The following is a 17,397-nucleotide window of genomic DNA, read 5'->3' as shown; positions in this document are numbered from 1 at the left end:
TCAGTGGAGATGGAATATATCTCTAGGCACTCAGTAATAGTCCCAGCTCAGCTCCTTCTCCCCCCCATCAGCAGCCTTTGTCTCCAGAACTTGCTAAGTGTCTCCTCTACAATAAGAGTAGGTTGTTACAGTCACTGGAAGGCCATGCATGCAATAACCATGCTGTGCCTGAAAGACAGCATTTCAGAGTCAGCATTCCACAGTACTGCAAGAGTCTTTGCACCCGTGTCTCACATTGTTGTTCCCTGAAGCTTGGATGGGCTGATTTAAATGTCTCATTTAGCATCGAGCACTCTTGAATAGTGGCTGGGGGGGGCGCTTTCTGCTGTGGTATAGCCACTGCTGGCATCCATACTCTCAAGTAATCCCCCCACATGCATGCAGGCTATCCTAATTAAGCACAGTGGATCACACCCTCACAAGAGGGAAAAGACAGCAAAATAAAGAGGGGCTAGTTAGGAAGAAGAAAGCGTTCAATGTTAGGGGAATATGGGAGAGTCAAAAGAAGGCAATAGGGGATTGTAATTGAAACACATTATAGGGACTGGAGAGGTTAAGCGGTTAAGGCATTTGCCTGCAAAGTCAAAGGACTTCAGTTCAGTTCTCCAGGACCCACGTAAGCCAGATGCACAAGGGGGAACATGCATCTGGAGTTCATTTGCAATGGCTGGAGGCCCTGATGTACCAATTCTCTCTCCCCCTCTCTCTGCCTCTTTCTCTCTCTCTCTAATAAATAAATTAAAAAATAGAGTTTTAAAAACACATTATATACATGTACTAAAATTATCAATGAAAGCTGGGTGTGGAGGCATATACCTTTAATCCCAGCACTTAGGGGGCAGAGGAAGAGGGATTGGCTGTGAGTTTGAGGATAGTGTGGGACTACAGAAGAGAGTTCCAGGTTAGCCTGGGCTAGATAGAGTAAGACTCTTCCTTGAAAAAAAAAAAAAACAAAGTTATCAATGAGAAGTAAATAATGAAGAAGAAAGTATTCTCTGAGCCCTTTGGGATTGTGAGGGACACTCACTGACCTTGAAGATGCCGTCCGCCTTGCTCACCAAGGTGGTCTTCCTCATCCCATTCTGAAATGGGTACGATTATGACATTGCATTATGGTGCGGAATCATGTTCGCTGTGTCTGGAAAGTACTGCCTGTTCATTACTGTGGAGGAGACTGGGAAGTAATCTCTCTACTTTGTCTCTCTGGTTTCTTGCAGCCATGGAATTCCATGAACATTTGCACAGCATAGGCACCAAGGAGGGCCTGAAGGAACGAAAACTGCAGAAAGCCGTGGAGAGCTTCACTTGGAACATCACCATCTTAAAGGTACTTGCAGACTTATTTCTGTGGCTGCCAGGGTTGCAGCCGCCGCCAGCTTGTCTCCTCCCAGAGTCGCGTTTCTTGTGGTGTACACTCCAGCCGCTGCAGCTGCGTCAAGCCGTGGAGATCGGAAGAGGCCGGAGCTACCGAAAACGGGCTTTGCGGGCAGCACGAGGAACTCCGTGCTGGGCACAGTGGGCGTCTGGTAGAAAGACAAATGCCCTTCTCATTTTATCTAGAAGCATTCTGAAGTTCACCAATGCCAGCTGGCATATGTGAATTTATTATAAGAGAAATGACTTGGAATTTAAAGTTTTTAATCATAGTCATAATGTTGTTAATCCTAGAATCACCCCCTAAAAATAAAAAGGAATTATGTGATGCATAATCACGGGAAATATCTGAAGGAACTATCATTTAAAAGACTTTCTCAAGGGAGAAACTTCCTGCATTTATATTTTAGATGACTGCTGCAAAAATTAGCTTGTATTATTTCTATTCTGAAAGTAATGCATATTTATTACAGAGACTATCAGAAAGGCAGTGAGCAAAGGTGTGCATTGTTCCATCCATAGAAACTTCATGTTGACTTCTTGCTGCATCTCCCTCCATTGTTTTATGCTGCGTGCACTATGACAAAGTTCTTAAAATAATACTGTATTTGCACCTCCGACTATTTAGAGTTTTCTCCATAGTTCTCTCTGTTCTCAGTGTTGGGAATGTGAGTCATAATAGAGCAGTTATTTCATGCTAGATCTTGGACGCCTGAATCTAAATTGTTCTCCTGGTGTTCAGCATCCAGATTTGAAGCTGAATACAAAAGACCGAAAGACGACGGCCGGGGTACAAGACCCATCTTGCGGCTCACACACAGCAGTTTGTTGAGTTGACTTAATAAGAGGTCCCCTTTCCAAAGATAGCCAACTTACATTTCGCGTGTTAAACCCCTACTCGGTTTTATAAAATCATTTTCTTTTTAAAGCATTTTTCTTCCTACACATGTACCTTTTTCAAAAAATATGTCTCTAGAGCTTCCGCTGAGAATGTAACTGATGGCTGGTAGTTCAGTAAACAGCAGACATAAGAATTTCTAACAAAAAGGGACTTGGCTTTACAACTTGCTGACTTGTTCCCTATCAGAGGTGGGGTATACCACATGTGGGGAACAAATGCTCGCTCTGCTTTTATTTGATTACAGGCTGCTGGAGCCTTAGGAAGCACAATTTGGCTAGCCAACCGTCCCTGCTTCTCTAGTGTGGCCCAGAAGCCAGCCATCAGGAGCTCTCCCGGGAGCTTGTTAGTGCAGGGACAGGGGAACAACTGCCCCCACCCTGCAGGTGGTCTGGAATGACCTGACAGTGCAGGAGGACAGCTGTCAGGTCGCTTGTGCACAGGAGATGATCACGGGAGTGTGATGTCCCAGTGACCCCATGAGGTGCAGAGGCTTATGGGCCCTTCCTCTTAGGAGAAGGGGAGAGAGTGATCATTGTGAATGATTTGGGGTGAATGAGTGCCCAGTGTAATATTAAGTAAAAGATTCTCCAGGGAAACTAAATGGACCTAGGAAATGGACAAAAGCTTGTCCCAAGATGTCTAGCATACTTACACTCTGTGTTTCCTTCCTTAAGATAAGAGTTTAGTTCATGACTAAGCTGGAGAGATGGCTCAGCAGTTAAGTGCCTGCCTATGAAGCCTAAGGACCCCAGTTCAAGGCTTGATTCCCCAGGACCCACGTTAGCAAGATGCACAAGGGGGCACACACATCTGAAGTTTGTTTGCAGTGTAGAAGCCCTGGTGTGCCCATTCTCCCTCTCTCTCCCTCTGCCTCTTTCTCTCTCTGTCTGTCACTCTCAAATAAATAAAGAAAAAAAAATTTTTTTTAAAGAATTTAGTTCATGGAAGTATAGGGAAGGGACCAGAGGTATTTGCATTGTCTGCTGGAGAGTTTGTCTTTAGGCAGGGTATTAGTGACTTTCTTGTCACCAAAACAAAATACCTCACAGGAAGCAACTGAAAGAAAGAAAAGGCTTCATTCTGCTTATGTTTCCAGTGGACATGGTCAATTATGCTGGGGAAGGCATGGCAGGCCAGCTGGTCACATTTCATCCAGAGAGAAAACAGGAAGTGGGACCGGACTATAAAACCTCAAGGCTGCTTTCCCAATGGCCCACTTCCTGCACCAAGGAACTACCTCCTCAAGGTTCTACAACCTTCTCTCACAGTGCCACCAACTGGGGTCAAGTATTTCAACACATGGGCCTACACGAGCTTGAGAAGAGGCGTTTCATACTCAAGCCACAGGGTACAGACTTGGGAACTCACAGCAAAGCCTCTTCCAGCATCTTCTTTTCTGAGGACCTTTATTGTAAAGTCATCATGCCTAGCACAGCACCCTGGTTTAGGGTGAAATTGCAGGTATCTTTGCATTAGAAAATCAAAACTAGTCAGATGGGTGTAAGTATCTCCCTGATCTGCTACCCCAGCACTTTTTTGGTAACATGTATGTGTGTGTATATATATATTTCTTTCTTTCTTTCTTTTTTTTTGTTTTTTTTTTTTTTTTTTTTGTTTTTCAAGGTAGGTTCTCACTCTAGCTCAGGCTGACCTGGACTTCACTGTGCATTCTCAGGGTGGTCTTGAACTCATGGCAATCCTCCTACCTCTGCCTCCCAAGTGCTGGGATTAAAGGTGTGCGCCGCCATGCCCGGCTTGTAAGTTATAGTTTTAATGTTGTTTATTTATTCATAAGGAAAGAAAGAGAGAGAGAGAGAAAGAGAGAAAATGAATGCATATGTGCATACTAGGGCCTCGTGCCACTGCAAATGAACCCTAGATGTACGTACTACTTTGTGAATCTGGCTTTACATGGGTGCTGGGGAATCAAACCCAAGTTTCTAGGCTTTGCAAGTAAGTGCTTTAACCACTGGACATTCTTTCCAATCTCAGTGTTGACTTTGTACCATGGTTATACTGGAGAATGAGCACCTTTTGTTTGTTTTATTGTGATAGATCTTGACATGATATTACTTTTCTGCTTAGGACTTGTTGAGATTATTGGATATGTGGATTTATCTTTTCCATACATTTGAAATTGTCTCAGCTGGTTAGCTCCTCCTCCTGTAGTTCTGTCATGAATATAGATGGCTTGAAGATGTCTTACAAGACAGTGGTTCATTTATTGTTAAGCCACTGGGGAAGCTGGCCTGGCCTGGAACAGGGGCAGGCTTCACTCACAGGACTGACATCACATCTGGGGGCTGGGGCGATTGGACGTTTATCACACCTTGTTGGTTTATTTTAATGTTTTATTATTTATTTGACAGTGAGAGAGAGAAAGGGACAGATAGAGAAAGAGGCAGATAGAGAGTATTGGGTGCACCAGGAACTCTAGCCATTGCAAACAAACTCTAGATGCATGTGCCACTTTGTGCATCTGGTTTAACATGGGTACTGGGGAATCCAACTCAGCCTTAGATTTTACAGACAAGAGCCTTAATTGCTAAGCTATCTCTCACGCTCTATCACACCTTGTTTGTATTTGTTCGTTTGTGTTTTGGTGTTGGGGACCAAGCCCAGGACCTTATGCTTACTAGGCAAGTGCCCATCCACTAAGCCAAATCCCCAACTTTTATCACATAAAACAAGTTGATTACAACCCAGATGTCTTTAGCTGGCTCCCCACAGTTGTACTGCTCTGCTCCAGACACAAGACCAAAAGGAAACCCTACAAGTCACTAGAGACTTGTTCTCTCTCGGAACATGAGCTGCCAGAAATAAGTCAATAAAGCAAATGATGTTTGTTTCAACATTAATCTACATTCTCTCCATTTTACATGAGGTATGGTACTTAACTGGAAAACCTGAAGGCTGACATTCATTTATTTTCTAGAAGTTATCATGAAGACCTATTGATGCTCATATGTTGTAGTTACTCGGTTTGTTATAGGTAATGTAATATGTTGCCAGTTTTCCTGAAAAGCTCTACTTGACGAGGAGCCTTTGAATCATGTGTGAAACACAGAGTGGCTCAGAAAAATCAAACTACAGCAGCGCCTGTTATCAGGCAGGCTGTTCTTTCTGATCCATCCAAAACACAGCAAAACCTCAACCTTAGAGACTCCATCAGTGTGCACCGTGTGGCTCCTCAGCTAGTGTGTGCGTGTGCACAGGGTGTGTCAGAGATCACTAGCGGGAAGGAAGGGCCGTACGGGCCTTGCTCCTCCCTCCCATTGCTTTCAGAGGTGGTCACATTCACTGTCCCTGTCCCCTTCCTCCTCCTGTCTGATCCTGACCTCTCTGCCTGGAGCCCTGCCCTGTCCTCCTACCTTATGGTTCACTTCTGCTGTCTACTGCCCACCTCTGCCACCAAAGTGACAAGGCTGCACCAGGTGAGGTCCCTTCCCTCAGCGGGGGAGACTTGCCTGCCCCTGGACAGGTCTGTGGCAGATGATTGTGAAACAGGAAGCTTTGTGGCCTAGGTACCATGCTACTCAACAATGGCTGGACTCTGAGGGCTTATTTCCTGGAGCCACAGACACCTCTCAGAGGAAGACAGTGTCCTCGGCAGTCCCTTGACCTGGCAGGACCTTTCCTGCTTTTCTGTTGGTGCCCAGCTCATACCCCACCCCTCTGCCCTGCTGCCTGAGCCCCAACCACTTCTTAGGTGAAGGAAACCGGAAGTTGCTTCCTGGGAGAATGGCATCCCTTTAAATTAAATTGAATTTTTTTATTAGAAATTTAAAATTATTGACATATGTCCAAATCTTCAGTAAGTTGAGGAATAGCCGGATTTGATGAGAAGTCAGATGTGGCTGGCAGTGGAGGGGTGTCCCAGGTGGCAAGGACAGTCCTCAGAGGGACACACCGCCCTTCCATAATCAAGAAAGACACTGCTGCACACGATTGCCATCTCCTCCATTTGGACTGAGGAAAATAACTCAGGGCTGGAATATAGAGGATTCTTTCCACTCTTTCCCACAACTGCCACCGCCCCAGTAGCTCTTCACCCTGAGGTGAAGGTGGGGCTGCGGGAAAGCGCCTGGGTTCGAGTGCAACCCCCACGCAGCCTTGTCAGCCGTGAGTGCTCCTGAGGGAGGCCACAGGGCAGGGGTGCGCCGTGGCTCTCGCTGCAGCCATCTCTGTTGATGGGGAGCCCTGCTTCTAGTGTCGGGCTCATTGAAACTTCACAGGAACGGGGCCTGACTCAGCTGGGAGGTCTTCCTTAATCCTAGTTACTGTAGTAGGCCTCACCCGGCCCTGAAAGACTTCTTCGGAAGAGCCACTGGAGGATAAGGAGGCCCAAGTCACAGTATGCAGCCAAGACTCCCACAGCCCTCGTTCTTCTCATTCAGTGCTAGGAGTTGGACATCTATATTTCTGTGTTGGTATTTGATCCCAGGAAGTCAGAGTTTGCTGCACAGTTGTTGACCTGCTAAGTACATTACGACCCTCTCTGTGTACCCTGAAATGTCACCTGCAAGTTGTGAGGGTCAACTCTCAAATGGGGCTTCACAAGTTGTCTAAAGGAATACAAAAGACATACAGAGAGAGAGCTGTGTTACTTTCCATGTGAGTTACTGTTTAACCTGCTTCGGGAAGAGCCCCTCATTCATCTGAAGTTAGCTTCCACTTTAAGAGCCAGGCGTGGTGGTGCACGCCTTTAATCCCAGCACTCATGAGGCAGAGGTAGGAGGATCTCCATGAGTTTGAAGCCACCCTGAGACTATATACTTAGTTCCAGGTCAGCCGGAGCCAGAGTGAGACCCTACCTTGAACCCCCCCCCCCAAAAAAAATGGGTAGGGCTGGAGAGATGGCTCAGCAGTTAAGGCACTTGCCTACAAAACCAAAGACCCAGGTTTGATTCCCCAGTACCCACATAAAGCAGGATGCACTACATGGTGCATGTGTCTGGAGTTTGTTTGCAATGGCTAGAGGCCTTTGTGTGCCCATTCTCTCTCTCTCTCCCCCTCCCTCCCTCCCTTCCTCCCTCTCAAAGAAATAGATAACACTTAAAAAAAAATTTAAAGGGGTTGGAGAGATGGCTTAGAGGTTAACGCAATTGCCTGCGAAGCCTAAGGACCCATGTTCGAGTCCAGATCCCACATAAGTCAGACACATAAGGTGACTGAAACGTGCAAGGTTGCATATGTGCACAAGATGGCCCATGCATCTGGAGTTTGATAGCAGTGGCTAGAGGTCCTGGAGTGCCCCTCTCTCTCATTTAAAAAAAAAATCTAAAATAAATAAATAAAAAATAAGAAGCAGGGGTAGTAAGAACACCTCCCTCACAGAACAAGAGACTGCTGCAAGACAGTCTTGTCAGCAGCTCCATACGGCACCTGGCATGAAATCGTCACTAGTAATAGAGCCACTGTTCTCAGAAGGCTTTGCTGACACACGTTTCTTCATAGTTTGTCTCTGACATATTGTAGGCTCTGTGGTGTGAAACTTAGTACTAAAATTACATTTACAGCCCTTCTGAGCCCGCTTGAAATGTGGCTATGAGAAATACATTAAATAATTTCCACAGCATTTTCAAAAGCCTTTTGTTTTTCTGTAGCAACTTCGGCTTCGCAGCAGTTTCTCATCCGGCCCACACACATGCATGGCCCCTCCATGTTCAATAGCCTCCCACCGGAGCTGTGTGCATCATTATTGCTCAAAGACTCTAACTTATGTTAGAATTTGCTTAGTGCTGTACATTGAGTAGGTGTGAACAAATCTATAGTAAGGTGCACCCATTTTTTTCATTTTTTTTTCTTTACTGTATTGAAGCTCTAACTCAGGGCCTTTTACATGTGCTAGACCAGCGTACCACTGCTGAGCCACATCCCCTACGCACTACTTAAAAATTTTTATTTTTACTTTATTTATTAATTTTATTTTATTTATTAGAGAGAAAGACAAAGAGAGCAAGTGGGTGCACCAGGGCCTCCAGCCACTGCAAATGAACTCCAGATGCATGTGTCACATTGTGCATGTGGCTTACATGGGTACTGGGGAATCGAACTTGGGTCCTTAGGCAAGTGCCTTACTGCTAAGACATCTCTCTAGCCCTAAATTTTTATTTTGGTTTAGACTTACTTAAAGATGTACAACATGACGTTTTGCTCGGGTCCATCTTTATAGTATCATACAAATTATTACCAATGCCCTAAAATCCCTCTGTTCTTCCTACTCATCCTGGTCCTTGCCATCCACTCAGCTGTGTCCTGTCACCGGGGTTTTGTCCATGGCTCTTGCGGAAGCCTGAGAACTTGGTTATGCTTCTCAATGATTATAAAGTAGTGGGTTTGTAAATGTATCTCTCATCTCCCAAAACAGTGACTAGCCACAAAATATTTACTAAAAAGGCACTGTGGTTTTGACTGCCTGTTGTTAATATGTTAGATGCCTAAATGGTAACTCCTGGGGCTGGAGAAAGTGCTTAGTGGTTAAGGTACTCTCTTGCAAAGCCTAAAGACCCAGGTTTGATTCCCCAGTACCCACAAAAAGCCAGATGCACAAGGTGGTGCACACAGGTGGAATTCATTCGCAATGTCTACAGGCGTTGCACACCCATTGCATTCATCCTCTCTCTCTCTCCCTCCCTCCCTCCTTCTGTCTCTCTCTCTCTCTCTCTCATAAATAAACAAATATATTTTTTTAAAGAATAGGAACTTCCTGCCAACCTGGCTGTTAATTCCTGTCATATGATTTGTACTTGTGTCTTAAAGATTTAGTTCTCTGCTTTGGGTTGCAGAAGATACTCAGGAGAAACAGCAGAGGGCTAATCCTGTGCATCTTCATCTCAGAGCGATGCACTGGGTCTCCGGGGCCTCTTGGAGAGCTGCAGGAAAGATAAAGCCCAGGGGTGTTGTTGGGAAAGTTAGATGCTGGCGAATCTTGTTAGCAAGCACCACTCAGCACACAGGCTGGGCTGGATGTGTTTGCTGGGCTTAGGTGTATCCTAGGCCTCTGACCAGGCCATGGCCAGTGTCATCTCTGGGGACAGGACAGTACAAGTGAGCTGTGCTCAAATCTGTGTTCCCAGTGGATAAGAAAGCCAATCAGGAGGCAGCTCCATCTAGACTCTCCCAGGTGACCTTCTCAGGAGAGAGCCTGAGTGTGGACCCCAGACATGCAGAGATCAAACCAGACTCCTGCTTCCATGTGCACTGAAATGTAAAGAGACGAGCTCCCCAGTAGCACACAGGGGCGGAGTGTCTTTTCTCCTTACTACTGGCCACAGGGATGACGGGTGACTATCTCTGCTCCCACCAGTTGCCAGCCTTGCAGCCGTGCATGGAGCAGGGGTCCAGGGCTGTCTGTGCCACCCTGTACTACTCCTTTCTGAAGTAAGGAGACTTTATCCCCAGTAGATATCTTGACAAAGGGGCTTCAAAAAATAAGAAGGTAGAATCCTTGTCATAACCCTGGACCTGAGTGAAAGCAGTGAATGATGATTGGTAATTTTGGATTTAAAATGATATAATACACATGTGCCTTAAAATATTTTCCATACATTAAAAACTGAGACCTATTTTGTGATCATCCAGAAAGTGTGGTGCCTAGCCAGGTCACCACAGCCTGGACATTGGCTCCGGGGTTTGCATATGCCATTAGTCCTCTCCAGGTAGGATTCCCCTCTGATCCAGGCCCAGGTGGGAAACAAGCTCAGCCAAACTTTTTTTAAGAGCTTCTAGGCCCAGCCATGCCCATAGCAGCGTCTTTAAAGATGACTTTCGGGACCTTAAATATTTTGAGCTAAGGTTGTTACACAGTTCAAAGTAGAACATGTGAAACTGAGGTTTGAATTTTTCAGTTGAAAATGCTGCAAAGCCAGCTTGCAAAAGATATCATCAGAGCATTCACCCTGTCTGCCAAAGGCAGAGTTTTAAGTAGCCTTTGCTCTTTAAAGGGTGTTAAAGCCATGTTTTGAAAATACTCAAGACACCAACACTATCTTCAAAGCTGCTCTTGGGCTGGAAAGATGGCTCAGCAGTTAAGGCCTGCAGAACCTAATGACCTGAGTTCAATTCCCCAGTGCCCATGTGAAGCTAGATGCACAAAGTGGCACATGCATCTGTAGTAATAAAGTTGATTAATTTAAAAATAATATCTAGAGATGACCTCAGCAGTTTAAGGCACTTGTTTGCAAAGCCTGATAATCCAAGTTCTATTCCCCAGTACCCACATAAAGCCAAACATGGTACATGGAGTTCATTTGCAGTGGCAAGCCCTAAGAGTCTATTTATTCTCACTCTCTCAAATATATAAAAATTTTTTAAAATTAGCATTTTTAAATGAATGGACTATATAGTTACAATTTACTAAAACTGAATGTGTGTGGTAGTTCTGCTCATGAAGACAAATGAACTATAATAAGAAAATTATGTTCCGGTTTCAAAAGGCCATACAAAGTCCTCAGAGCTAGTAGATTATCATCTGAGTTCAGTGGCAAAGAGGAGTGAATAAAACTGAAGCTCTTCCTTCTCTGTTAACAAAAGCAATGGAACACGGTCACTGGTCCAGGCCTCTGGAGCGAGAGGTCAGAGCAGCAAGCAGCCCACTGTGGTGCACTGCTCTGCAGTGTCCCTACCAGTGCCCTCCGCCGTGGGATGCCAAGCTCTGCTCATTCAGAAGCGCATTGAAAGGGATGTACACTGAGGGCGGTTAAGAAAAACAGTCAAAGGGAGTGACGAGGTGTACACAGGACAAAGAAAGCCTCCAACCACTGAAGAATTATTAAGAAAATCAAGTCTGGGGAAAAGGAGAAAATAGTAAAGAGAGTGTGGTAGTTTGAATCTATGTCTCCCGATAGACTCAGGTGTTTTATTAAGGCTGTAATTTGGATTTCCAGCAGCCTGGCTGAAAGAAGTGTCACTGTGGGCAGATCCACTGTGGGGGGTCCAGCTCTAAGGTGTCACTGGGGGCAGATCTGGATGCCAGCCTAAGGTCTGCAGAGGGCTTGAGCTTGGCCTGGGGTTCCCGGAGTGTGCTTGCTTGTGGTGCTGCTGGCGGCTTTTCTCTCTGCATAGATCAGTGAGAGGGAACCAGTGCCTTCCGCCATTATGGAACCCTGGATCTGTCAGCCTGAAAGTAATCCCTTCCTCCTATAAACTGTGTCTCGTCTGGAGATTCATCCCATCAATGTGAAACTAACTACAATCCTCATAAGAAAAAAGGAAGTAGGGGCTGGAGAGATGGCTTAGCGGTTAAGCGCTTGCCTGTGAAGCCTAAGGACCCCGGTTCGAGGCTCGGTTCCCCAGGTCCCACGTTAGCCAGATGCACAAGGGGGCACATGCGTCTGGAGTTCGTTTGCAGTGGCTGGAGGCCCTGGCGCGCCCATTCTCTCTCTCTCCCTCTATCTGTCTTTCTCTCTGTGTCTGTCACTCTCAAATAAATAAAAAAAAAAAAGGAAGTAGGAAGAACTGTTAATGAAAAGCAGGTTAAATTTGAAAGGAAAAATCGATGCAGAAATAAAGTAGTAGGCATGTTGAAGGCCACAGCAGAGAGGACCACATTGTCTCTTCTGCCCGGCGACCTTGGAACTGCCACTCATGGTTCTGCCCAGCTGATTTCAGCCAGGGTCCAGGAAATAGCTCAGTTAGTAACGTTCTTACCTCACAAACATGAAGACCCAAGCTCAATCCCCAATATCCACGTAAAAAGGCTGGCCATAGTGGTGCACACTTATAATCCCTGTACTGGGGAGGCAGAGACGGGAGGGTTCCTGGGGCTCACAGGCAGCCGGTCTAGCCTGATCAGTGAGCTCCAAGCCAGTGAGAGACTGACTCAAAAAGAAATGGATGGCATACTTCGCTCTAGCCTCCACATGCACACGCATCAGTCTTACGTGTATTCACACATATGAACATGCAAGTACACACACGGACCTTATCAATGCCACAGCTAAGGACACTTGCAGGACCACCTGAGCCCCTACCAAAGAATTCCCTGGCCCCAGAACTCCATGGTGGTGAGACAGGACAGACAAGCTGTACCGTGTGGGTCTTTGTAAGCTCACGCTCCAGAACCAGTGGCTGACTGAGCTTCTGTCCCTCCACCTTCCTTCACATACTCATGTGTTTGGAGCATCTATCTAAGGTCTGTGGTCAGACCTCATAAAAGAAATGAAAATTAGGGCTGGGGAGATTGTTCAACAGTTCAAGGCCTGTGCCGCGTGAAGTTTGTTTGCACTGGCCCTAGGCCCTGCTGTGCCCATTCTCATTCTCTCCCTCTCTCTCTCTCCCCCCTTGCCAATAAATAAAATATTTTTTAAAAAAGAAATGAAAATGGGGCTGAGAAAACTTACCCAATACGGAGTACCCTCTCCATACCCCTTCTTTCAGCAGTTGCTGAGTGACATTCTGCCGTGTGTCTGTGACTGCCAGATCTCTCTGAGGCAGCAAAGGGTGGCTGTAAAGTCAAAGTACATAGGAGATCATCGTGACCATGGGCCAGTCTTGGCTCTTAATCGCACTGTTGTTTATATACGACAAAGTAATGCAGAATCAGGGGCACATGATCCCAGCATCAGAGGCCTGGTTCTGATACTGCACTGTGGTTGTGTGAGTTGTAGCTACCAGGGAAGTTTGGGCAAGGGTCACTCCTGTGCTTATGTCTCTGTGATTTGGCACTGTTGCTTGGCATCTCCCGGGAAGATGCACAGAAGTGCCTGCTTGCCCCATATGGAGAGGCGATGTCTGACCAAGGAAAGGATTCCAACCTATGCAGTTTGGTGACTCACTGACTTCTACTGGGGCTACTTGCAGGAGCATGCTGAGTTCCAGGAGTGTGGGTGACTCCTGGAGGCTGCATCCCTAGAGCCCGCAGAAGTTGCAGACACTACACCACTGCGCAGACTCTCCTCCCCAGCAGATGGTTGCGGCTTATATAACCCCAGAGAGGGGCTCTGAGTCTTCTGTTCCCTAAGCATCCATAGTGGGCTGGGCCTTCCTCCTCCCTCCAGGAAGGAATGTTCCACTCCAGAATAAACAGCTAAGCAACAGGTACTAATCTCAAGGTTAGAGGGAAAAAAACACTTAAAAGCAAAAAACAAGCTTGATTGGTCACCGAAAGCTTTGATCTGAACAGGCTAGAGGTGAGTGGCCCACATGAAGAACTGATCACATCTGTAAGTGGAAAGAACTGAAAATGCAGCGTACTGTGGAGTGTGGCACTGAAATGAAACAAACTGGTTCTTATTAAAACCGACACACGCAGACACGGTGCTAGTGAAAAATACACTTGTTTGTTTGTTTTATGGTAGGGTCTTGCTCTAGCCCTAGGTGACCTGGAATTCACTAACACACCTTTTTGTTTGTTTGGTTTTGGTTTTCCAAGGTAGGGTCTCACTCTCTACTAACACACCTTTTGCAGAACCAAAATACTTGAAGACCAGTAAGTATTGTAAATTTTCATACCAGGTATGTCATATCTAATACTATGACTTGTATTTTGTCCTAGGGACAAGCAGATCTTCTGAAATATGCTAAGAATGAGACTTTGGAGAACTTGAAGCAAATCCATTATGCTGCTGTTTCCTGTGGACTAAATAAACCAGGCACAGAAAATGCCGAGGCCCAGAAGCCTCGTCGGAGCCTGGAAGTCATCCCCGAGAAAGCAAGTGATGAGACTGGAGAATAAGGGAACCCAGTGTCACCATGGGGTTGATAACTCTAGGACCAACTGTCACCAAACGAAACATCTGCTTCCCACTCAACAATGAGAACTATAGGTGGGTTTTCAAGCACAACTGGAATAGCTAACTGCAGTCTTAACAAAACTGTGAATGTATGTAGCAATCCTCTGTGTGAAGGCAAATAAACTCTTTAAGAAGACATTATATCCCTGGACAAAATATGCTATATTTGTAAACAAAAACATCCTAACTGAGCTCCAGTGTAAAAACAGTTGATTCACTCTGGTTCTGTTGAGAAGCGTGTCCTAGGTGAGCAGCTTCTCAAGGTGGATGTGGATTGGATTGTTAAATTCGTATTTATTGGTGAAATCTAACTTGCACATGTTATTTCCATGTGGTTGCCAGAATCTCTGGTCTAGAGGATTTCAGTGGCATGCTTGCTGAGCCGTAGTCACTAAGAGAATGTAAGTTGACAGCTTCCCTGAATCCCAGGGCCACGGAGAGCCATCAAGGACCAGGAGAATGTGCAACTGGACTTCAGCTACCTGGTTGAAGACATACTGTGTCGGCACCAGGCCTGGGATGGAAGTGACACCTTGTAAATAGTTTTTCATTGTATGAAGTAGTGTTCACATTAAAGAGCTGTTTTATGATACCTCTCTAGTAGCAGTATATACTTTTTATGAAACAGTATTTAAGAATTCTCATTCCACATATTCTACTTTGCAGAGTAACTGATCACATGGTAAATGGCTTTGTTGACAGTTGTGGTCCAATTTGACCATGCTTTTAAGTAAGTTGTGTGTCTGGGAGCAGGTCAAGTTACAGAATGTGAAGCACACCCTCACCCCACAGTGCCCCTCGAGGAAATGGATTAACCCTGTGAAGTGTGTATCTAAACCCTCACCCATACTGGGCTCCTCAAGGATCTGGATTAACCCCGTGAAGTGTGTCTCTAAACCCTCACCTGCACTGTGCCCCACGAGGACCTGGATTAACCCCGTGAAGTGTGTCTCTAAACCCTCACCCCCACAGTGCCCCTCAAGGAAATGGATTACCCCATGAAGTGTGTCTCTCAACCCTCATCCTCACAGTGCCCCTCGAGGAAATGGATTACCCTGTGAAGTGCGTCTGTAAACCCTCACTCCCGTAGTACCCCATGAGGATCTGGATTAACCCTGTGAAGTGTGTCTCTAAAGCCCTACCCACCCAGTGCCCCACGAGGATCTGGATTAATCCTGTGAAGTGTGTCTTTGAACCAGGTCACCTGGGAGCAGAAGCATAGTACCTGGAACTGTGTCACTGGCCATAGGTGACAAATTCCCTCAGTTTTCCCTTGCCTTGGAAGGAATCTTCTATACCAGATAAGTTTTTAACCAGAGCTTTAAAAAAAATGCTTATTTATTTGTTTGAGAGAGAAGAGATGGAGAAAGAATGGTCATGCCAAGGTCTCCAGCCACTGCAAACAAACTCCACACACATAAGCCACCTTGTGCATCTGGTTTTATGTGGGTACTGGGGAATGGAACCCAGGTCGTTAGCATTGCAGGCAAGTGCCTTACCACTGAGCCATCTCTCCAGTCCTAACCCAGGTTTTTATTATTCAAGCTAGTGAAACTTCAGGCTACTCTTGAAAAGTGAAGAGCCCCACACAGCCCAAGTGCCACACCCCTCAACAGTGTGTAAGAGTGAAATTTCTTTTTTTTTTTAATTTTAAATTTATTTTTTTATTTAATTTTTATTAACATTTGCCATGATTATAAAAAAAAATCCCATGGTAATAACCCTCACTCCCCCCCAACACTTTCCCCTTTGACATTCCATTCTCCATCATATTACCTCCCTATCTCAATCATTCTACTTACATATATACAATACCAACCTATTAAGTACCCTCCTCCCTTCCTTTCTCTTCCCTTTATATCTCCTTTTTAACTTACTGGCCTCTACTACTAAGTATTTTCCTTCTCACGCAGAAGCCCAGTCATCTGTAGCTAGGATCCACATATGAGGGAGAACATGTGGCACTTGGCTTTCTGGGCCTGGGTTACCTCACTTAGTATAATCCTTTCCAGGTCCATCCATTTTTCTGCAAATTTCATAACTTCATTTTTCTTTACTGCTGAGTAGAACTCCATTGTATAAATGAGCCACATCTTCATTATCCACTCATCAGCTGAGGGATATCTAGGCTGGTTCCATTTCCCAGCTATTATAAATTGAGCAGCAATAAACATGGTTGAGCACATACTTCTAAGGAAATGAGATGAGTACTTAGGCTATATGTCTAGGAGTGCTATAGCTGGGTCAGTCTTTAGCTGTTTTAGGAACCTCCACACTGATTTCCACAATGGCTGGACCAGATTGAATTCCCACCAGCAGTGTAGAAGGGTTCCTCTTGTCCACATCCCCACCAACATTTATGATCATTTGTTTTCATGATGGTGGCCAATCTGACAGGAGTGAGATGGAATCTCAATGTAGTTTTAATCTGCATTTCTGTGATGACTAGTGACGTAGAACATCTTTTAAGATGCTTATATGCCATTTGTATTTCTTCCTTTGAGAATGCTCTTTTTAGCTCCAAAGCCCATTTTTTGATTGGCTTGTTTGATTCCTTATTATTTAACTTTCTGAGTTCTTTGTATATCCTAGATATTAATCCTCTATCAGATATATAGCTGGCAAAGATTTTTTCCCATTCTATAGGTTGCCTCTTTGCTTTTTTCACTGTGTCGTTTGCAGTGCAAAATCTTTGTAATTTCATGAGGTCCCAGTGATTAATCTGTGGTTTTATTGCCTGAGCAATTGGGGTTGTATTCAGAAAGTCTTTGCCAAGACCAATATGTTGAAGGGTTTCTAGCAGATGCAGGTCTGATGTTAAGATCTTTAATCCATTTGGACTTAATTCTTGTGCATGGAGAGAGAGAAGAATCTATTTTCATCCTTCTGCAGATATATATCCAGTTTTCCCAACACCATTTGCTGAAGAGGCTGTCTTTTCTCCAATGAGTGTTTTTGGCATTTTTATCGAATATCAGGTGGCTATAGCTACCTGGGCTTACATCTGGATCCTCTACTCTGTTCCACTGATTTACATGTCTGTTTTTGTGCCAGTACCATGCTGTTTTTGTTACTATGGCTCTGTAGGATAGGTTAAAATCAGGTATGGTGATACCACCAGCCTTATTTTTGTTGCTCGGTATTATTTTAGATATTCGAGGATTTTTGTGATTCCTAATGAATTTTTGGATTTTTTTTCTATTTCCATGAAGAATGCCTTTGGAATTTTGATAGGGATTGCATTAAATGTAGATTGCTTTTGGTAAGATTGCCATTTCCACAATATTGATTCAAGAGTGAAATTTCTAAGCACTCAGTGTGTCCTGGCTTCTGATCGGGGCGTCAGGTGTGTGATAGTGAGGTTGCTGTGACCTCCTGCTGTGGAGA

At 45.1% G+C, this 17,397-nt stretch overlaps 1 protein-coding gene across 1 annotated transcript in view; it reads left to right on the top strand.

Moving 5' to 3' along the window:
• Plcl2 (phospholipase C like 2) overlaps positions 1 to 14,602 on the top strand; it is a 219,330-nt gene extending 204,728 nt beyond the window's left edge. Inside the window, exons 5-6 of the mRNA XM_004661324.2 lie at positions 1,218 to 1,327; positions 13,773 to 14,602. Of these exons, the coding sequence (XP_004661381.2) occupies positions 1,218 to 1,327; positions 13,773 to 13,952 (290 nt within the window). The 3' untranslated portion in view covers positions 13,953 to 14,602. The remainder of the gene's footprint in view (positions 1 to 1,217; positions 1,328 to 13,772) is intronic.
• The last annotated feature ends 2,795 nt before the right edge of the window (positions 14,603 to 17,397 follow it).

Source organism: Jaculus jaculus, chromosome 16 (assembly GCF_020740685.1).
Source record: "Jaculus jaculus isolate mJacJac1 chromosome 16, mJacJac1.mat.Y.cur, whole genome shotgun sequence".
Lineage (NCBI taxonomy): Eukaryota > Metazoa > Chordata > Mammalia > Rodentia > Dipodidae > Jaculus > Jaculus jaculus.
Note: the sequence above shows the minus strand (reverse complement) of the source record. Positions and strands in the feature narration are given on the sequence as shown.